Source organism: Mixophyes fleayi, chromosome 1, assembly GCF_038048845.1.
Source record: "Mixophyes fleayi isolate aMixFle1 chromosome 1, aMixFle1.hap1, whole genome shotgun sequence".
NCBI classification, from domain to species: Eukaryota; Metazoa; Chordata; class Amphibia; order Anura; family Limnodynastidae; genus Mixophyes; species Mixophyes fleayi.
The window spans coordinates 146,191,573-146,215,901 of record NC_134402.1 but is presented as its reverse complement, the minus strand read 5'-3'; the positions used below and the strand labels follow the sequence as shown (position 1 = coordinate 146,215,901).

General features: G+C 41.2%; 1 protein-coding gene across 1 annotated transcript in view; it reads right to left on the bottom strand.

Annotated features, from left to right (window-relative positions):
• Nucleotides 1–24,329, bottom strand: part of STPG2 (sperm tail PG-rich repeat containing 2) — a 629,437-nt gene that overhangs the window by 388,676 nt on the left and 216,432 nt on the right. The window contains exon 10 of the mRNA XM_075201509.1: nt 21,176–21,268. Coding sequence (XP_075057610.1) covers nt 21,176–21,268 — 93 coding nt within the window. The remainder of the gene's footprint in view (nt 1–21,175; nt 21,269–24,329) is intronic.

Genomic DNA, 24,329 nt, shown 5'->3' with positions numbered 1-24,329 from the left:
GCGAGATGAAATTTAGCGAGTAATTACCATATTAACGCTAATATTTTTAGAGCGCTCGTTTGAGCGTGTTAACAGCAACAATTGAATACCCCCCATAGAGCAATTGTGGCCATTACTATCTGTTTACCCTCCAGGAGTGACTAGATGATTCTCTGGACATCCAAATACATTCAGGTTTTTTTCACTACTTTTAAATGGATCAAAAATATTCACCCAAAAATTAAGAATTCATTGTCCAAACTCTCAAATGATTTTCAGTTGCTTAAAAAAAATGGATTGCTACTTAATCCCATTTGCTAAACACCCACCCCAAACTTTGCAACATTAGCGAGTTGTTGCTGCTTACCATCACCTCTCTCCACCGTTTTCTTTCCTTACCTGAGGATCCTTCCCCTCTCATACCCTTCTCTCTCCTATACATTGTATGTCTCCCCCTAAATCCGGCATAGAAGTATATCCTATATACATATGTCCTTCCCAAATGTTTTTCTGTTATCTAATTCAGCACCCATGTATCCGTTGATTTGTTGTATGCTACTACTTTGTCTCTTCAAAACCCAATAAAAAGGTTTTGTTCAAAATAAAAAAATGGATTTAACCAATGACGCTCTATAAATATCATATTTCAATGGCCCATTCATTTTAAAAGGATTTCCAGCATATGCTCTACATGTAGACATTCCATTGAAATCAATGGTCCTATAGCAGCCAGGGCCTGCTGGAACATGCAGTTCCACAATACTTGAAATTGGGGGAAAATAGACAAACACTGTTTTATAAGCATTTTTATATACATAAACTCCACCATCCCCTGTATCCCTAAAACCCTTGTTTTACCTTTAGTCAAGTTCTTTCATCTTCTTGACTGAAATAGTCCAAATGGAAATAATAACAGGCTCCACATACTAAAGACGCTTAATGAAACAGAGCTCAAGTGGCTTGTTGAGTTAATACCGTTCAGCCAATTAGAAGCAGCGAGTGTGGGAAAACCATTGTGATCTGTTGAGCAGATTTTGACTCTCTAGGTCAATACAGTTCAATTTTATTCAGCATTGCAATTCCACAAGGCATTCTGTTCAGCAATCACTATGGTATTTAATTTTCATTTTGACTACTTCAGTAAAAAAATAATACTGCCATTGCATTTCTGAGTTTAATGAAAACGTAAATTAGGAGTTTAAAGTTATTTAAATAAAAAATGTTTTAAAATTGGTGTCTATGGGGTTTTTTCCTTTGATTTCAACTATTGTAGTTGAAATCAGTGGGTCAACCAATCAATGGCTGCCAGGGCTTGCTGAAACATGCAGTTCCACAATATTTTTAAGTCTATTTAAAAAAAAAAAATCCTTTAAATTTTCAGCAGGTATTAGAGGATTGGGGGGGGGGTACATAAATAAAATAGGGAAGGAGGGAAATTGAACAGCATATGGTTGGCATCCTAATCATTGATGTCTGTAAATATCTGTAACAGTCAGCATAAGAATATATAGCTATTGAACATTCCACACATTCCATACACCATCTCTGACTCCTATATTCAGATGACCATGGAGAGATGACATTCAAGGCTTCCTAGGGGTAGGGTATCATGTGGAGAAGTTACATCTTAAGGTAAGTTGAAGCTATCATCAATGTGAGAAGGGCTGGCGAGAAGAAGAGGGGCATATATATATATGGGCTACAAGCTACCTGGCCTCCAGGTCGATAGCAGAATTTAAAAACAAAATTTAGTGATGAGAGGCCTGTGGTACCCTAGCCAAGGTTTATTATATTTTTTATTTACTATTACTATTACCCTGGCACAAGCTGCCCAAGGGATGCCAAGGAGAGCCTTAGTGCTATTCAGCAGAAGCTGGTTGGTTCTGGTGGGATGCATGCTTGATTTCTTCAGAATTTGGTCAGGTGCAACTGTTTCACATTATGGCAGGGGGACCCTATGATGTCTGCTGTAACTGGGCCAGCCCATACTGGCAAAGCCTGGTGCCACTTTTGCATAGGAAGCCTAGGCTCATTGTCCCCTTGCATTAACTAACGAGCCCAGGCTATCAGCATGTACCTTTACACCATACCATTGGGATGGGCAAAAGATATATCTCCTAAGAGTTATATCTTGAAATATGTCCAAGCCTAGCAAGGAAGTATTTGCAGGGAGCATGAGCATGCCTTTACTGTACTGAACTGTCAAATGTACTCCGTCTCGTGTATTTTTTGTGCACGCAGAGTACAGCAAAGCAGATTTTTATGCGTTGCAAATGCATTCACTACCTACTCTAAATCAGGTGCTGAGATTTGCATATTTAACAAGTCTACATTATGTGATTGTCTGACAATTTTTGAGTTTTGTTTTACATCACTCTCTCCACCCTCTTCTTTTATTAGCATTTATAGTGTGCATGCTGTAACTTATATGCATAAGAGGACATTTGTTGAAACAAAATGTAATTTTTTTTTTATAAATAAAATAGTTAGAAAATAAAGAAAAAACAACCAAATTATTTTCAAATTTTAAATTTACATATGAAACTAAAAGTACCGATGTCAGAGGCTTATATTTATATAGCTTGCAGATTTGTATATTACCTTTCATTTATTTATAATAAAACATGTTGAAAGAATTACATAACATGCCAACAGAAAACAATCTGCAATGCCTAGCATTTTTAAGATGAATAATTGTTCCTTCGGGAAAAGTAGAACAATTAAAATGAGTTTATAGAAGTAGAACTAAAATGTCATTTCTGATTCTTCTGAAAAAGTCTAAATAGGATTAACTTGTAAAGCTACGGTTAGCTTCGGGCCAGTTCAAAGAATTGTTATCAACTGTTGCATATGTCTGCGCTGGAGATAATTTTAGCCATATTTATTTTATTATTTTTTCAGAGTAATGTATTTTCTTGGATGTACATTTTGATTTGTTTAGTTGTAGAGTAAAATAAGAGTGAAAAGTTTTTTTACTTCAGCCAGTGTTTTGTAACTCCAATCCTCACACCCCCCCCAACAGCTCATGTTTTCAGGATTACTGTCTGTGGAAAGCAGATTAACTGCAGAGGATGTGCGAGAACTGGAGTTAATAAACACAGACTTAAGATGGGCACACTCCTATGCAATCTTACTTTAGATGCAATTTCTGTAACGATTTCCCCAACAATTGAAAGTCCTGATGTCGATTCATGCTTAACCTTCATTATCAGTATCATCAACATTTATTTATATAGCGCCAGCAGATTCTGTACCACTTTACAATTGGCAACAAACAGTAATCAAACAATACTAGGTAATACATAGCGGTAAGAGGACCCTGCTCACAAGCTTACAATCTATAGGACAATGGTCTGATACACAAGGGTAAGTGCTGCATCATATTGCATATTTGTCCAGCTAGAATGCAAAAGTTAAAACATATTTAGTGGGCTGTATGTTCAGTCACACAACTATGTTGGTCAGAGGATTGCTGTCTTGTGTTAGCTGTGTAGAGGGTGGTAATAGGGTGGTTGAGGAATATTATAAGCTTGTCTGAAGAGGTGGGTTTCCAGAGAATGCTTGAAGGTTTGAAGACTAGAGGAAAGTCTTATTGTGCGAGGGAGGGAATTCCACAAAGTGGGTGTAGTCCGAACAAAGTCCTGTAACCAAGAATGGGAGGATGTGATGAGAGTGGAAAGGAGACGCAGATCTTGTGCAGAACGGAGGTGTCAAGTTGGGAGATATTTTGAGACAAGTGAGGAGATGTATGTTGATGCAATTTTGTTGATGGCCTTGTATGTTAGTAGAAGAATTTTATTTTGGATTTGTTGAAAATCAGGCAACCAATGTAGATGACAGAGTGGCTCAGCAGAGGAAGAATAATTTGCATGAAAAATCAATCTATATGCTGCATGAAAAATAGATTGTAGGGGCTCGAATCTGATTTTGGGAAGACCAGTACGGAAGGAATTACAATAGTCGATGCGGGAGATGATGAGTGCATGAAATAAAGTTTTTGTAGTGTAATGTGTGAGATATGTGTGTATTCTGGAAATGTTTTTTAGATGTATGCAGCATGATGTAAATATAGAGTTGATGTGGGTAACAAAGGATACTTGCGAGTCAAGGATTACACCTAGGCAGCAAGCTTGCGGGTGAGATTTATGTTCATGTTGTCAACAGAAATAGAAATGTCAGGCAAGAAGCTTCTATTGTCTATTATTAATTACATTTTTGAAAGATTGAGTTTGAGTTGGACAGGGAGGTTAAAGAACTAGGAGTGAGCAAGTAATAAGGTGATCTGAGAGGGAGAAAGGAGTGTTAAGGAAATTGAGCATAGTCTAGAGAAAACAAGATTAAGTGGCCATCCTGATGAGTAGCAGATTCAATATACCGGAAGAGGTCAAGTGACAAGGTTAGAGAGAGTGGTTTTGAAGCAGCAGTGGAACGTGGATTAGCAATAGGTATTTCAATATCACCCATGATGATGCCATGCAGAGAAGTGTTCAAGAAATTGTTGGAGTAGTCCAGGGGGGGCGATAGATCACAGCAACATGCATAGAGAATGGATTAAAAAATCATAACAGTATGTACTTCACAAAATGTGAACGTGAGTGAGGGGACATTTGGTAGAGCTGTGAATGTGCACAGTGGGGAGAGATGTAGTCCAACCCCACCTCCTTGTCTGCCTCCAGGTCTGCGGGTATGGGTGAAATGGAGGCCACCATGTGAAAGGTGAGGCAGTGTCCGAATACGTGAGCCATCATTTTATTATTGCCATAAGGTTCAGGTTATTTGAAAGGAAGAGGTCATGTATGGAGGTAAGTTTGTTACAAACAGAGCATGCATTGCAAAGGGCACATTTAAAGGACTTTGGAAGAAAGGGGAGACAGAGGATGCGTTTATAGTTTGCTGGATTCAGATATATGTGTGTGGGAGAAGTGAGGGGGATCTGGATTTGGTGATGTATCACCAGCTAATAGAAGCAGGGAGGAAGAAAGATGGGATTGTAAGATGTGTGTTCTTTTAGTTTCTGGCGACAGGGTGAGGTTGTTATAACTATTGACTTTAAATAGGACAACAGTTCATGAGTGTTCACTAGAGGTAAGTGAAATAATGAAGGGGCAATGTGGACAGTGGTGTGTGTTGCAGGAAGGGTGAACGATGATATAGTCCTAAAATTAATGCCATGATTATAGGAGAGGAAGAAAAATAATTTGGCAAAAACTGGGATTTAAGAATAAAATAGCAACACATGAGGGAATTAAAATAATTGCCTAGCTGTAATGTCCTGTGCAAATCAGAGAAGTCACAGAGGAAGTCTGCAGAGGATGTAGATTATTTCTTCAGCTCTCATATCCATCTGCTGAAAAGATTGTGACACAGTGCAGTTGCTGGGGTGGGGTACGTTATAATGACGCACTACATGCACCCATGTAGAATGTACAATGCTTTGTAAAGTACATTCTACATGGGCGCATACTTACATTACCCACTTAGCAGCGATAACAGCGTTGTGCATGTAAGTGACGTCATGAAGTCGCAACGGATAGTTGCTTCATAGGGATTGGTTCCAGTCGTTTCCCACAACAATCGTCATCGATCCTCATCGGCAAAGAGCCCTTCATTGTCATCATGTCGGGGTAAGTGTTGTTGAGGTAGTCAGCATTGCACCGATATGTTGACTACCACCGCAGCTACTGGCTGTGAAAGCATACACACTTCCCCATTTGCCCAACATCATTCTATAGATTTTTAGGAAGTTTAGAAAACCAATTCAACAGATGCAATGTGTTTTGGTACGATAATACATATCATGGGAGCGTACACGCTCTTGCAATATCTGACCAAACTGTCGTGAATCGTGTGATCTGCATTATAACTGCATAAGTGCGTAATAGATTTAAGCTAATATAATGAACATTCATTTATTTAACTTTTCTGTCTGTAACTTCTAAATAATTAAGTACAAATGTACGTCTACATGGACTGGAAATGGGGGAGCTATTTTGACCATCGGATATAAGTACTAAAGGAGAAGGAGGACAGCAGAGGTTTTCAAATTCAGTCCTCAAGAGCTACCAACAGTTCATGTTTTCAGGATTTCTTTAATCATACATAGGTGAGCTAACCTATTTTTCTGAGTCAGTAATTATCCCCCCGGTTTCTACAGACAAATCCTGAAAACATGACGTGCTGGTAAGCTCTTTGGCCTAGGATTGAGCTTCTCTGGATTACAGCAATGTATAAGGACACCTTTTGTAACTTAATAACTGGTTGGAGTTCTCATTTCAATCTTAGGGGCGTATTCAATTCTGCGAAAGTCCCGCAGCGTTAAAAATATTACCGTTAATACGGTAATAGTAAGCTGGATGTCAGCTCGCAGAAATCCAGCGACAAAATTACCGTATTAACTGTTTTTCCACGCACTATTACCGTTACGGTAATAGTGCGCGGACCGCAGGATTTTCAGGCGTTTCTGCCGAGAATTGAATATGCCCCTTAGTGTTAACTTTTTGTTACCTTGAACAAGTTGTAGTGTATCCCCATGTTTTAGCCACCAAAAGCACTGCAGAAAAATTGTATGCACTATATAAAAATCGCTTTGTTTCTTCTAATTAAAATTTGGTCATGGTAAAATGTTGATATTGATAGGGCAAATATCAAGAAATACTCTGATACCTGAATTGGTTTTGTGTGGACGTGAACCTCCCTAGCTACTCTTTACCAATGCATGGTGTAATCTTATTTAAGACAATCCAGAAGTGACTTATCAGTGATTAGCAAGGACATAGCTTATCTCTCTATCGCCACCACCCTGCTACATGTCACCTCTCTCAGCACTCCTTACTGCTGCATAACAGTGAGAACTGTGAAGTGCAGGAGTGGAGGTAACGCTGGTTTGCATGAGGAAGTCTATTTAACAAGTATGGCTGTGGCACATGTGCTACCACAATAACTGTTCTGCTATTAACATCTCAGGATGTTGATAACTAATGAAAATTTATTTATTTTTCAACATTTTTTTATCTAGTATTCAACATTGTTTTTTAAATAAGTATTTAATAGTGTTGCTGAAATTGTTAAAATAATGTTATACACTAATATAGAAAAACAGTGTTCACATTTGAAATTAGTGTGCACGAGGACTGTGTTGAGATAAAGAGCAGAAAGGAGTGGAGTATGATTAGAAACTAAAAATGAATAATGGTCAAGTGACAGGGAGCAAGAAAGAGTGAAACAGTTCACTGGAACAGAACAAGATAGAAGGGGGAGGACATGTGAGAGGTGAGGAAGAGGAACATTGAAGTGAATTTAGCAATAAAGTATATGAAATGATATATTGTGTATTGTGACAGACTAAAAAGATAGTGATCGATACAAAAGGAGGATAAGCTATAGAGAAACCTCTGACCACAAGGATGAGAGTCTGTGTGCCAGGAATGTGTCAGTTGTGAGAGATAAGTGTATCAACCCACAGTCCAGTAGTAAACAGTGTGTGTAATTTGCCTATAGATGCTTATATAACTGAACTACAGCAGATTCCCTTTCTCTAAACAGAAAAAATAATTAGATTTAGAGATATTCATACTAAGATTTTACTTCAAGCAGAGACAGTTAAATTATAATACAACAAGGCGCATTGGGCAAAACAATGTGACCGAATAATTCTCCAATCCTTCAATGTATATATATGAATTCAATATTATGTTGTATATTCTTTCCTATCCCTTATATTTTCTAAAATGAGATAATGAGGTACATATGATACTGTAGTAAATTTAACATAGAAGGCTAATGAACCGAAAGAGTAGTCCACAATGTCCATAGACAAATAAAGTCACTCCTTTTAAATCCAGAGATGGAATATTCTTAGTGGATATTATCAAAGTGGATGTCGTACAGCAAAACCTTCTTTTCTTTTATAATATCTCCAAACGATTGAATAGACAAAATAGGACGCAAATAAAAGGATACTGGATTAGTAATTAGACTTATATTTAAACTTTGTATCACAATTCTACGTCCAACGATACCAAACTTAACCGTGTGTTGACTAATGTTTACTCTAATCACCACCACACGTGTTAATCATAACAAAGGGAACTGAATCACTTACATAGCAAAAAAGCAGTCCACTTGTGGATACAATTTCCAAACCGAGTTCTCTTAGAAAATCATTACCCGATCATGTCATATGGAAAGGGAAAGATATAGAAAGAGAATCTGGCGTAATATCTTCAGGATTTATTTCTCATATTATACATAAAAATCGCAACATAAAAACATCTCTTTCAATACAAGATCCCAACTTAAAACAACTGATGGACTCGTACCGGATGGGAATGAAAAATCAGCGTGTAGTTCGAAAAGTACCAGGTAATCACCGCTGTACAGGTCACTCTCCTCCGGCTTGTGTAACACCGCTGTCAAGTGACATCAGTTGTTTTAAGTTGGGATCTTGTATTGAAAGATGTTTTTATATTGCGATTTTTATGTATAATATGAGAAATAAATCCTGAAGATATTACGCCAGATTCTCTTTCTATATCTTTCCCTTTCCATATGACATGATCGGGTAATGATTTTCTAAGAGAACTCGGTTTGGAAATTGTATCCACAAGTGGACTGCTTTTTTGCTATGTAAGTGATTCAGTTCCCTTTGTTATGATTAACACGTGTGGTGGTGATTAGAGTAAACATTAGTCAACACACGGTTAAGTTTGGTATCGTTGGACGCAGAATTGTGATACAAAATTTAAATATAAGTCTAATTACTAATCCAGTATCCTTTTATTTGCGTCCTATTTTGTCTATTCCAGGGGTGTCCAACCGTTTAGCTTCCCTGAGCCACATTGGAAGACGACGAGTTGGTTTGGGCCGCATATAAAATACACTAACCCTAACGATAGCTGATCAACGAAAAAAACATAGAAAACATAGTTAACATATTAAACTTACTTGGAAATGAAGTTCGTAAGAGTTAGGAAACCTGTTGCAGAATCATGATTAAAGCAGTAGTCTCATTACCAGCTACACTTTAACTTACCTGCAGCTGTCCCTTAGTGGGGTTCGGGGAATTAAATGCCAAAAACTTTTTTTTCCTCTCTTTCTGCACCCATGAATCATTTTTTTTATTGACCAGTTTGAAATGGTCACCGATATAGGTAGCATCAGGAGGACTAATAGAAATCTACAGGGATTTAAAGATAGGGTGGCGGGAAAAATGGCTCATGGAGCAGCCTTCGATGAGGGTAACAGTGGGTAATATTTTCACCCTACTCAGCACTGCACATTTAAAATGGTTTAAAATATTAAAAATACAATCCTCTCTTGATATTTATATTAGATAGTGTAGAGAGAACACAGCTAGTTCATAATTGCATGGTGCAGAAAGTCCAAATTCAGAGTAACAACAATAAGATACTGTATAATCTTTCACTGCTGCTGATAGTTCGCGCGGGTGACTCCTCTGTGCTGCGCTACGCAATGAATGTCGGGTGTGATGACGTCACCCCCGACATTCACTGCGAGCGCCACACGGAGGAGAGGACCAGGGAGGGAGCCGGAAACGCCAGCTGACGTGACCGCAAGGTAAGTATTTTATTTTTTTATTTTTATTGCAGGATATTTTTTTTTCAGCGCTGCCCCTTTGCCACAACCAAAACTCCTGCTGGGCCACATTTACAGGCATGCTGGGCCGCGGGTTGGACAACCATGGTCTATTCAATCGTTTGGAGATATTATGAAAGAAAAGAAGGTTTTGCTGTACCACATCCACTTTCATAATATCCACTAAGAATATTCCATCTCTGGATTTAAAAGGAGTGACTTTATTTGTCTATGGACATTGTGGACTACTCATTCGGTTCATTAGCCTTCTATGTTAAATTTACTACAGTATCATATGTACCTCATTATCTCATTTTAGAAAATATAAGGGATAGGAAAGAATATACAACATAATATTGAATTTATATATATACACATTGAAGGATTGGAGAATTATTCGGTCACATTGTTTTGCCCAATGCGCCTTGTTGTATTTTATTGTTTAAATTTATCTCTAGCACAGCTGTAGTGTTTTGCTAAATTAGCCTAACTACATCTTAGCTTCAATCTATGGGGTGACGTATGTGGAGTGAGCCGTATGTGTTTTCTACACTAAGTGGGTTTTCTCACAAAGTGTAAGAAAATGCACAATTAGACAAACATTGGACTACATTGGACTTGATTTTACTTCCAGGAATAAGCTACATCTGCCACAGCCTATTTCTGCATTACTTGTCTATCTATATGGAACACTGCAAATAGGTAATTCTTTAAAATCCCCTAAATTTTTTGCTTTTACTCCTTTTATCACAATGTTTAACAAATTGCTTTTCTTGGTCTCTTTTCATGGCATTATCTTTAGGACTGTGTCATCTTTCACCCCTCCACCAACACAAACGTTTGTTCACATTGCTTCTTCATTACTCCACTCACCTCTAGTGAACACCCATGAACTGTTGTCCTATTTATTATGTCTAACAAGTACAACCTCCACCTGTCGCAAGAAAATAAAAAGTCACACATCTTACAATCCCCTTACCTATCTTTCTCTCTGCTTCTATTAGCTGGTGATATATCACCTAATCCAGGTCCCCCACACTCCTCACACACACATACATCAGAGCACGACCACTCTATAGCAAACCTCAAACACATCACCTGTCTCCCCTCTCTTCCAAAGTCCTTTAAATGTGCTCTTTGGAATGCACGCTCTGTTTGCAACAAACTTGCCTCTGTACATGATCTCGTCCTCTCAAAAAACCTCAACCTTCTGTCAATAACAGAAACATGGCTCATACAATCAGACACTGCCTCACCTGCAGCACTTTCATATGGTGGCCTCCATCTCACCCACACCTCCAGACCTGAAGGCAGACAAGGAGGTGGGGTTGGACTACTTCTCTCCCCACAGTGCACATTCACAGTTCTACCAAATGTCCCATCACTCATGTTCACATCCTTTGAAGTACATGCTATTCGTATTTTTAATCCATTCTCTCTAAGTGTTGCAGTGATCTATCGTCTCCCTGGAGCACACCAACAATTTATTGAGGATTTCTCTGCATTGCTCCCTCACTTCTTATCTTCAGACATCCCCACCATCATCATGGGTGATTTGAACATCCCCATTGATAACCCACTTTCCAAAGCTGCTTCCGTACTACTCTCTCTAACCTCCTCACTTGACCTCTCCCAGTGGATTGAATCATCAGGATGGCCACTGCCTTGATCTTGTTTTCTCTAGACTATGCTCAGTTTCTAATTTTCTTAACACACCCTTTCCCCTCTCGGGTCATCACCTGATCAGCTACACAATCACCCCCACTGCTCTAACCTCTCTACTGTCTAACTCTACCAAGCCTCCTCATACCCGCAGAAATCTGAATTCTATTGATCTTCAACAATTTTCCACCTCTCTCCAACACCTTCTCACCCCTATCTCTAGATTCTCATCCCCTGAGATGGCAGTACCTCATTTTCACCAAACCTTAGCAACGGCCCTTGATCAAGTGGCTCCAGCGACACTACATACTACAGGTCAACTTCGATGTCAACCGTGGCACTCTAAAGCAACACAAAATCTTTAAAAACGTTCCCGTAAAGCAGAATGTCACTGCCGTAAATCTCGCACCACTAATGACTTCTTCACATATACTTCTGTCTACCGCTTCTATCGAAATTCTCTGGACACTGCAAAACAAACTTACTTCCAATCTATTATCTATGCTGAGGCTTCTAACCCTAAATGCCTTTTCAATACATTTAAATCTCTTCTCAATCCTCCCACCCCGAACCCTCCATCTACTATCAGTGCCCAGGATCTTGTTTCCTACTTCAAGGACAAGATTGATAAGATCAGACTAGAAATGGTATCCTCTTCCTCGACAAGCAATCAGCTCAATTACTTCCCACTACCCTCTGACACCCTCTCTTCATTTGACCCCACAAATGAAGAGGAAATTTCTACTCTCTTCTTATCTTCCTACTCTACCTCCTGTCCTCTTGATCCCATTCCGTCGCAAATTGGTAGATCCCGTCTCCTGTGCTCATTTCACCTCTAACTAAAATCTGTAATCTCTCACTCTCAACTGGCATCTTTCCATCACTATACAAGCACGCAGTGATTATTCCTATTCTGAATAAACAAGATTCCAACCCAAACTCTCTCTCAAATTATCGTCCCATCTCTCAGCTCCCATGCCCCTCCAAGCTTCTAGAGAGACTTGCCTACACTCGCCTCACACGCTTTCTTTCCGCAAACAACCTGTTGGATCCTCTTCAGTCTAGCTTTCGTTCTCAACACTCCACAGAGACTGCGTTGACTAAGGTTGTCAATGATCTGATCACTGCTAAAACTGAACGCCATTACTCTCTCCTAATTCTCCTGGATCTCTCGGCTGCATTTGACACCGTTGACCACTCTTCTCATACAAGCGCTACAATCCCTAGGTCTTCAAGACACTGTTCTATCCTGGTTCTCATCCTACAGCTCTAATCGCTCTTTCATTGGTAATTTCTCTGGGGCCACCTGTGTTCTGCTTCCTTAATGTCAGGCGCCGCTCGGCGGCAGCCCGCCCATCTGCATAGCGCGTCTGGTTGCTAGGCAACCAGACGCGTCACTTCCCCTTCCGCCGGCCGGCCAGCTACTGACTTGGAAGCGTTCCCGTTACTAGGCAACGGGACGCTGCATGAAGATAGCGCTACGGCGCTAAAGTATGACTAGCGCTACGGCGCTGGAGTATGACAGCACTACTAGTGCTGAGGGCATTGGCTAGCAGCACTATTTAAGCCTCTCTGACCCCACTTCCTGTGCCAGAGTTTCAGGTCCTTTCCTGTCCTCCAGCGTTCCAGTGTTCCTGTGATTACCTGTTTCCTGACCCTTTTCTCCCTCCAGTTTATTGCCGTTTGCCTGTGACCATTGTGACCTGGATTGCCTTTACTACCCTTTTGGATCTCCCTTTTGTACCTCGCTGTCAGAACGTTATCGACCCGGCTTGACTCACTACCCCTTCGGATTCTCCTTGTGTACCTGCATTGCCCGCACCGTTGCCGACCCGGCCTGTCTGACATTCCTCTCGTACTTCGCTATCTGACTCGTGGAAGGACCGCGACCTGCGTGTTTCCTGCAGCTAAGCCCATACCTCCTTGCGGGGGTCCCTGGTGAACACCAGGGGCACGTTAGACTCCGCACCTTCCTCCGAGTAGTGCCAACGATAGCAGGTACGCTATACTAGTCGTGACAGTAAACTCTGGCGATGTCTACCGAAGGAACTGGTGAATCCTCAGCCCGGGACCTTCTTATCCATTTGGCTCAGCGAGTAGAACAGCATCTCCCTCCTGAGTGGTCAAGCACTAGCCTGGGCTTCACCTTTGTGGGAGAATGGAGACCCTCTTCTTAATAACTCCGGCTCCTTTATTGAAGCTTTCAGGAGAGTCTTCGATGACCCTGGGAGAGTAGCCTCTGCTGCCACCAGCTTGCTGAACCTGCGTCAAGGCAACCTATCTGTCGGGCAATATGCCATCCAGTTCCGGACCTTAGCGTCAGAGCTGAAATGGAACAACGAGGCGCTGGTCGCAACTTTTTGGCAAGGTCTAATCGACCGCATTAAGGACGAACTAATTTCTCGGGATCTTCCCTCTAATCTGGATACCCTAATTGCGCTATGTATTAAAGTTGACCTACGCTATCAAGAACGCACCCAGGAACGTCCTGTCTCTAAGCGGGTGGTTTCTCGTCTGGCTCCTCAATTTCAAAACCCAGTTTTGCCTATGGATGAACCCATGCAAGTAGGACGTTCCCGTTTATCCCCAGAAGAAAGAGAGAGGCGCTTCAGGCAGCGTCTTTGCCTTTACTGTGGCTATTCCGGACATGTTCTCAAGGTCTGTCCTAAGAGACCGGGAAACCCGTCCTCCTAAACGGTAGCAGGGAGGCCGGTTTAGGAGTATCCACAGTTGCTCCCTACTCAAAAAACACCCCTGAGCTACTTATGGCAGTCACCCTGAGCACCTCTAGAGGTCCCTTCTCCACCACGGCCTTTGTGGATTCCGGCTCCTCCGGGAACCTCATTTCGGCCACTCTCGTTGCTGGGCTTCGAATTCCAACTCTCCCCTTGCCTCAATCACTATCATTAATGGCAGTGGATGGGAACCGTGTCAGCAGTGGCTCCATCTCCTTCATCACCTCACCTATTCGGTTAATGGTAGGAGCCCTCCATAGCGAGATGATTCAGTTATTGGTGTTGCCAAAATCCATCAATCCCATTATCTTGGGGCTTCCATGGCTATGAAGACACTCTCCGCAGATGGATTGGGATCAAGCTCAGGTTACCCGTTGGGGTACAGGATGTCATCATAGATGTCTATCTAGTGTTCTGACTCCCGGTTCCCAAGTTGTTGCTCAGATCACGGTTACGGAACCTAGCCTTCCAGCTGCATACGCCGACTTTCAAGATGTATTCAGTAAAACTGAGGCAGAGTTATTACCTCCCCATCGGCCCTGGGATTGCTCCATCACATTACTTCCCGATCAACCTATACCCAAGGGGCGAACTTATCCCCTTTCTCGCCCAGAGACCTTGGCAATGTCTCAATATATCAAGGAGAATCTGGAACGTGGTTTTATTCGCAAGTCTACCTCTCCTGCTGGGGCTGGATTCTTCTTTGTCAAGAAAAAAGATGGGTCTCTGTGCCCATGCATTGACTATAGACCCCTGAATCGTATTACCATCAAGAATCGGTACCCGTTACCTCTTATCTCCGATCTATTTGACAGGATCAGCGGGGCTCAAGTGTTTACCAAATTAGATCTACGAGGGGCCTACAACCTCATTCGTATAAAGAAGGGCGACGAGTGGAAGACCGCCTTCAATACGAGGGATGGTCATTTCGAATACCTGGTAATGCCCTTCGGTCTTTGCAAAGCCCCTGCCATCTTCCAGAGTTTCGTTAATGACATCTTTCAAGACCTGTTGTATACCTCCGTAGTCGTTTATCTAGACGACATTCTAGTGTTTTCTAAAGACTTGAGTTCTCATCAAGAACAAGTGAGGGAGGTCTTACGAAGACTGCGCAAATATCATCTCTATTGCAAATTGGAAAAATGTGTTTTTGAAGTTCTCCAAGTGTCCTTCCTTGGGTTTATTGTATCTGGCTCTGGGTTACAGATGGATCCCACCAAGGTGTCGTCCATCTTGAATTGGCCTCAACCGCAGGGTCTTAAAAGTATCCAAAGATTCATTGGATTCGCCGATTATTATCGACAGTTCATCCAAGACTTCTCTTCCATTATTGCTCCAATTACAGCATTAACTAGGAGATCTGCCAATCCCAAGATATGGTCTCCAGAAGCTGTTTCTGCCTTTACTACTCTGAAGAAAGCCTTCTCCTCAGCCTCTGTTCTCTCTCAGCCGGATCAACAGCGACCTTTCTTTGTGGAAGTAGACGCCTCTTCAATAGGCATTGGAGCCGTGTTATTCCAAAAGACACCTTCAGGTACCCATTCTCCATGCGGGTTCTTCTCCAGACGATTTCTTCCCAACGAGATTAATTATGGAATCGGAGACAAGGAGCTTCTCGCTATTAAAGCAGCTTTAGAGGAATGGTGACACTTATTAGAGGGAGCCTTATTTCCGGTTACCATCTTTACAGATCACCGAAATTTGACATTCATTCATGAAGCTCGCTGTTTGAATCCTCGGCAGGCCCGCTGGGCATCATTCTTTGCCCGCTTCAATATGATTCTTACCTTCTGTCCAGGTGCTAAAAATGGGCGGGCAGACGCCCTTTCTCGTTCGTTTGATGATACGGACCGCCTGAATCCATCGATTCCTCATTGCATTATTGACCCTTCTAACATCGTTGCTATTACCAATACGGTGAAGGATGCTCCGCCCACAAGACGATCATTTGTGGAACCACAATTACGTCTCAAGGTATTGCGTTGGGCCCATTCGTCCTGTATCGCAGGTCACGCTGGCATAAAGAAGACCACATTCCTTCTCTGTCGTCGTTTCTGGTGGCCTACCATACGTGCTGATATACGGGACTTTATTGCAGCATGTACCATTTGTGCTCAACAAAAAACTTCCAGGAAGCTTCCTGCTGGTTTGCTCCAACCCCTGCCTATGCCTGATGCTCCCTGGGAGAGCATAGCCATGGATTTTATTACTGACCTTCCCTGCAGTTCTGGATTTAATACCATCTGGGTTGTCATTGACCGATTTTCTAAAATGGTGCACTTCATTCCTCTCTCAGATCTACCTTCGGCCAGGCACTTAGCCGACACATTTATCAAGGAGATCTTCAGACTTCATGGTTGCCCTAAGGAAATTATCTCTGACAGGGGAGTGCAATTCATCTCTCGGTTCTGGAGAGCCTTTTGTAAAAAACTGGGTACGGAGTTAAAATTCTCATCGGGATATCACCCCCAGACTAATGGTCAGACCAAGCGGATCAACCAGGATTTAGAGACTTTTCTTCGTTGCTTTACCGCTGATAATCAAAGCAGATGGTCACAATTCCTCCCCTGGGCAGAATTCTCACACAATCACCATGTCCATGAGTCTACCGGGTTTTCTCCATTCTTTATTGTTAATGGGATGCATTCTATTATCCCAGATCCGTTTCCAAATTCTTCCTCCTCAGTTCTGGCGGTGGACTCACTCTATCGAGAATTCTCTCTCATTTGGGCCACAACCAAAGCAGCTCTGCAAAAAGCATCACAGCACCATAAGACCTTTGCAGATCGCCACCGAAGAGCTACTCCTCTATTGAAGGTAGGGGATCAAGTATGGCTTTCCACTAAAGATTTAAAACTCAAAGTACCATCTATGAAAATGGCTCCATGTTTTATTGGTCCTTACATCATCTCACAAGTCATTAATCCTGTGTGTGTAAAGCTAAAGGTACCTGCTTCTTTACGATGCCATAATACTTTTCATGTTTCCCTACTCCAGCCATTGGTGCTTAACAGGTTCTTTGTACCTCCATCTCGACCTCCTCCAGTTCAAACCTCCTCTGGAACAGAGTTTGAGATAAGCCGGATTCTGGATGTCCGTATTCGCTATGGGCGACAACAGTTCCTTGTGCACTGGAAGGGCTTTGGTCCGGAGGAAAGATCTTGGGTGGATAAACCGGACCTCCATGCTCCTCAGTTACTCAAGAGATTCCTTCAAACAAGGGGAGAAAGAGGAGGGCATACTGTCAGGCGCCGCTCGGCGGCCGCCCGCCCGTCTGCATAGCGCGTCACTTCCCCTTCCGCCGGCCGGCCAGCTACTGACCTCCAGCGTTCCATTGTGATTACAGTGTTCCTGTGATTACCTGTTTCCTGACCCTTTCCTTCCTCCAGTTTATTGCCGTTTGCCTGTGACCATTGTGACCCGGATTGCCTTTACTACCCTTTTGGATCTCCCTTTTGTACCTCGCTGTCAGAACGTTATCGACCCGGCTTGACTCACTACCCCTTCGGATTCTCCTTGTGTACCTGCATTGCCCGCACCGTTGCCGACCCGGCCTGTCTGATATTCCTCTCGTACTTCGCTATCTGACTCGTGGAAGGACCGCGACCTGCGTGTTTCCTGCAGCTAAGCCCATACCTCCTTGCGGGGGTCCCTGGTGAACACCAGGGGCACGTTAGACTCCGCACCTTCCTCCGAGTAGTGCCAACGATAGCAGGTACGCTATACTAGTCGTGACACTTTATCAGTTGGAGTACCACAACGCTCAGTGCTAGGTCCTCTGCTGTTCTCTATCTATACCGCTTCTCTTGGAAATCCAATAAGTTCCTTTGGATTTCAGTATCATCTCTATACGAATGATACCCAAATTTATCTATCCTCTCCTGATATCTCGACATCTGTGTTGTCCTGTGTAACTGACTGTCTTTCTGCCATATCATCTTGGATGTCCTCTCGCCAACTCAAATGTAATCTTTCTAAAGCAGAGTTAATAATATTCCCACCCACCAACAACAGCATACCTGACATTTCTATCTCTGTTGATAACATGACCATAAATCCCATCCCACAAGCTCGCTGACTAGGTGTAATCCTTGACTCACACCTATCCTTTGTTCCCCACATTGACTCTATATCTAAATCATGTTATATACATCTAAAGAACATTTCCAGAATTCGCATATATCTCATGCAAGACACTGCAAAAACCTTAATTCATGCACTTAACATCTCCCGCATTGACTATTGCAATTCCCTCCTTACTGGTCTTCCCCAAAACAGACTCAAATCCCTACAATCTATTTTGCACGCTGCGGTAAGACTTGCAATTTTTTTTCCTTGCAAATCGTTATTCCTCTGTTGAATCACTCTGTATGTCTCTACACTGGCTGCCTATTTTCTACCGAATCCAATATAAAATACTATTACTAACCTACAAGGCCATCAACAAAACTGCACCAACATACATCTCCTCTCGTCTCAAAATATCTTCCAACTCGGCAGCTCCATTCTGCACAAGATCTGCGTCTCTCATCCATCCTCATTACATCCTCCCATTCTCGGTTACAGGACTTTTTTGTGCTGCACCCACTCTATGGAATTCTCTCCCTCGTACAATAAGACTCTCCTCTGGTCTACAAACTTTGAAGCATTCTCTGAAAGCCTACCTCTTCCGACAAGCTTATAATATTCCTCAACCACCCTCTTAACCTCACTACCTTAGCCTATTACCACCCGTTACACAATTTCACACAAGACGACTACCCTCTGCCCAACATTGTTGTGTGACAGGATCATTTAGCCTGAGTCACTTTTACCTTTGCAGCTTGGCTGGGCCACAATGCAAAATGTAGACTTAGCCTTAGCCTCATGTGTCAAACTCCCATTGTCTCACCTCTGTGTCTGTTTTACCCAGTTTGTTTATTAGTTTACTATGTTTGTCCCCAATTGTAAAGCACTACAGAATATGTTGGCTCTATATAAATAAATGATGATGATGATGGCTATAATCAAAAATATAATATACCACATCTTTAAATATGTAAGTTTAGGGTTGCCTAAACTTATATACCACATATTTTTGGCTGTGAATCTATCAGATTAAATATAACCAGCAACTTATTTACCCAAAGTGTAGTATACATACAGGTGGAGGCACTAACCGCTCAATAATACATAGTAAAAGGCTATTATATTATTTTAAATGTAAAGCTGCGACTTTAATTTTTAGGTTTCAGTTTCATAGACTACAAGTCTGCTAAAGTTGGAAGTATAATGCTCAATAATTATTTCATATTCACAATCATATAAAGCATTGACTGCCCTATTAAAATAATTCATCAATATTTATTTTATTTTGTTCTCAAATATACCTTATCCAATAGATAAATGTCGATTAACTTATTTTATTTTAAGCCAAAAATATGGAAATATGCAGTGATATGCAAGTTTGCCAAAATATCATACCCATACCTAATATGATAATGTAAACAATTATATAGGATTTACAAAAATGACAGAATCATCTGTAGCACTACTATATATTTTCAAAATCATGCAATTTTACAGGAGGTACCAAGTATGGGGCCCATACTGATGGGTATTATTGTTGAGAGGGATGTTCATTTTTAATTTTTTAATCTATTTTTATCTAATATTAAACATTGCTAAAATGAGGGGTGGGTATTAAGTGTGAGTCTTATGTTAGTTATGTGGGATCTGGTGGGGTTAATACCAGTAAAACATTCCACAAGGTCAATGCAATGAACAAGATATCTCTCACTCCCATGTGTTAGTATCTCAGTTCATCAAAGGACCAGGCTCTCTCTTTCTCTTTGGTAAAGGGCCTATAGGAAGGTCTGAGGGTCAACGGATGGGCACGTGTAGAGGTCTATGGGGCATGTACCAAAGTCTGAGGGGCATGTGAGAAGGTCTGTGAGGCATGTGAATTGTTCTGTGGGGCATGTGGGGAGGTCTATGAGGCATGTGCAGAAGTCTGAGGGGCATGTGGGAAGGTCTGTGGGGCATGTAAGAAAGTCTGTGGGGCATGTGGGGAGGGCTGAGTGTCATGGCTCCACACTACACCTCTGTGTCCACTGGACAGAAGGGTGTGGGGGTGATCAAGGACAAGGAAGTTGTCCCTGCTTGTTTGATTTGTAATAGGCCCCATAATTTCTGAGAGCAGCCCTGCATACAGATTCAGTCCCCCAATAAGCAAGATCAATGTCAATATGCATTAGCAATGTGAGTTAGCAGTGGGAACATTTTATCCCATTTTTTGGAATATTAGGAGGTATGCTATTATTGTCCAGAATGCTTGGCACTTAAGGTTTTCTGCATGAGAGGTCTTTCTATGATTTGTACACCATAGAAAAAATATACCAAGTTATACCTAAAAATATCCTTATCTCTTTTTCCACACTGCCATGAAATTTGTCTTCTCATTAAATTGTGCAGCTGTGCTCGTCAGTGTCTGTAGGAGGAAGCACTTTGCCTGTGTTGATGACATTATCACCAAACAGCAGCTATTGCTTACATATGTTTTATTTCTCTTATTTCCAAATAACAGATCCCATACCTGTACTTCAAATAAATTCATACTTTATTATACGATATCTATATAATGTATATTTTATATTTTTACACTATATTGGTTTATACACATTCTGCATTATTTGCACCTCAATTTCTGCCACCTCTGGAGTGAGTTTCAGGCCCATTTGTGTGTCTATAAGGTCTTGCAGCTCCTCACAAAATCATGCACAAGCCATCGTCACCCCAAAATCATTTGAATATCTTGCAGAAACAAATGTTGCTTTTGCAGATTGGATGGCACATGTGCCTGCTTATTCCAAAGCAGCGAGGAACATATCTGCATCCACCCATCATTTACACCATTCAATCCAAAGAGCATGCCATTTTACTGCACTTGCAGGAATCAGTGATTAGACTTGCCATCATCATTAGAAAAAATACAATGTTCCTTTTCATTGTATGTTTCTGGCATATTTATAACAGTGTTATATTTATAACATTTTCACTGAGACCCCTTTTAGCGACAGACCAGTAAAATACCAGTCAGGTGTCAACCTACTGTGCTACCAGTATGTAAATAGTACCCAATTATTTAGTTAAAAAAAAGCATGAAACATAAACAAAGAAAGTCTGAGTGATACATAAAGTGTATAGTTTCCCCTTAAAAACCTTACCTTTGCACCTATTTGGGTACTGAGCCTTTGTGTTCCAGACGAAAACACAGACATTGTTTGATGCTTGTAAGGTTCTTCAGTTTTATCTTTGACCTAGAGAACAACATTCATACAAAGGGAAAAGTAACAATTATGTAGTGCATAAAAAATCAATTATTTTCAGTTTCTTTCTAACACAAGCATAGCCCACAGAATTGCAAATTTGTAGCATTGTGTTATAACATAATGAAATCATCACCTTACAGTGCCAAAAATGTAAAAATAAACATGCTGGATATGGAAGTGCAACACAATTTTATCTTGTGCTAGCTGTAATGACACTTATCTTTGCGTACAGTATATTGACACAAGCTTATTTTAGAAAAACAGCACTCAGCATATTTTGCAACACACACATGCCATGCTGTATTAACTCAGACACACCAAACTCACATTCACACAGCACCACACTTTGTCTAAAAAAAAACCATATACCATCTGTAGTAATATTACTTGTATATTGTTTCCCGTTTCATCTATCGCTGTTTTATTGTTTTTATGGTCACTATGTTATCTCACCTTGCTAGCATAGACACAATGGAAGATTGATCTTTATCATTAAATGTAAATAAACAGAGAATAAAAAACCTTTATGCAGAGTCATTTATGTTCCTAAGTTTTTCTCTCACATATAGAGATATAAAGTGAAAATATGCTCTACGTTAAAAATGTGTTTTTTTACCTGTTAGATATTTTGATTTTCAGTGTTGGACTAGTACAGTATTATGGTGCAACACTAAATCCAGTTAAAATGGCTTACAATAGTGTTAAACTTCATTTTAATGAAATTCACATATTTCAAATACTGAATAATCTACACTATTAACATTACATGTCTACTGGAAGATCTTCTAGTTCCATTATGGACAGTCCAGTCTTTGGGATGGTGAGTGGGATTTGTCCCATGCAAACACCCCAACTCCAAGACAGATAAGTTTGTTCTCAGCAACATGAGGAGCAAAGACAGGAACTGTAATAATCTGACAAAGCATGAAAAGACAGAGCCTAACCAGTGTTGAATGAATAGCCTGATGCCTGGACTAAACTAGAAATTTGTGAGCCCAAGAGCAAAATATTGTAGTGGACCCCTTCCACCACCCAAGCATGAAAGAAACTGATCTACACATGGGGCTTTAGCAGGAGAGACAGGCTCCATAGAAGCTGCAAAGTAGCTGCATCCCTTTCTACAATGGTTGTTTTGCTTCATTTCTCCATATTTGCCATCTGTACGGGGCAGGATTGATTAAGAGGAGTAGTTAAAAAATGGACAAAAAAGCTAATTGTACTGACATGGGGTGGGATAGAAGGCTACACAGATTGTTACTAATTTACCAAATAAATATTTGTATCTGGTTCAGTTTAATTGCAGCTAATTCCATGAGGGTAAGTGCAACATATCATAAAGCATGTGTTGCGATTCAAAAATACTATATTCTCGCTCCCAATGGTGACACATGAACAAGTCTTATGCTATGTCTCATGTATGTTTTGGAACATGAAGGATTATTTTGTACCTTCTAAGTTATATTACCATAACTAATCTGAAGCAGAGTTGCCATAATGTCTAGCGAGGTACATTAACTGTTAGCCTAATACATATATTCTTGGATACTGGGCTTCTAGAACAATACATTACTTAGTCTAAAGTCAGGGTGGATCTATTATTAGGCAGTCTGAGTCTCAGTCAGGTCTCAGGTAACAGCAATTGGTAAATTAATTCAAATAATCACATTTTTTGGACAACATACCTAAAATAATGATAGACCAATTCAGTTGCTTTCACAGGCAGCAGAGTATGTATGTCCTTTACTAGACTAAACACCATTAAAGGGTTGTACAAATACCTTGAGCTATATGATAACTGTTCTTGACAGTGATCAGCTGGAAAAAATGTAAATGGGGGGAGAAGACCGTGAGTTATTCAGTTTTACATAAAGTGACATATGGACAGATCACCGTTTCTCAGGAATCATATGTCACCCTTTATGGCATTGAGCTTTAAATCTCTTCCGGCAAAACTGTCAAAACTGCTATATACTGCATAGCATGTGTAAAACCCCTCAATATTAGAACCCGCTCAATTTAATTTACTGTAATTCTGTATTATGGTGACGTTCATGGAGTAACATTTTTTTTTTTTTTTTTACAGAGTTTTTTTCAAAAATATTAGATGTTACTACACAGGCACGCACACAAAAGTATAGAACTTACAGTGTGCCGAATGCTCATGTGCTCTGTGTATTTATTCCCAGGAAGCTCCAGACAGAATAGATAAGTCACTAAGACAAGTTGTGAATAATGCAGTATGGCAGGAAACACTTGACACACTTGGCACAGGCGATAAATGGCACAGTAAGCTAGTATCCAAGTAAAACAGTGATAATACAGTCCATTGTGTGATTGCCGGGTCCAACCAGTCACAGGTAGCAGCCACTCCCGAGACAGGCCCGAAGTCACTCAGTGTGACACAGGTGGCTCCAGACACCGCTAGTAAACACAGTATAGTGAAGGTAAGACTACCTGTTGTCACGTTAATGACACTATAGATGCCACTGACTGGTATTGGCGCAACTAAACAGGGAGACGCAGAGTCTAACGCATCCCCAGTATTCACTAGGGACCCCCGCAAGGAGGTATGGAATTGGCAGCGTGAGGTGCGCAGGTTGCGGTTCTCTAAGTTACTTACCAGTGCAATGGGTGAAGTACAGGAATTGTCATGCAGTCCAGCTCAGATACCAAATGATGGCGCGGTACACAGAGAGGATCCAGAAGAATAGTCAGAGACAAGCCAAAGGTCAGAATTCAGATGGTGAGCAGTACCAAAACGCAGGGCAAGAGAATAGTCAGGAACAAGCCAGGAGTCAGAACCAAACAACAGTAACAGGGAACTGGAGACAGGAACGCTGGAGCTGGTGAGCCAATACTCTGGAACCAGCCTGAGGTAAGGAAGTGCCTATTATAGCGGTGACCAACTTCTGATAGGTTACTAGTGATTTCAGCGGTCAGATGCACCTGAGGAGGAGAGCGTCCTGGCAACAGGACACAGCCTCGTTGCACATGCGCACGCAGCCTCGGGGCAGAACCCGGAAGCGCGGCCCAAAAAGACGTACAGGCA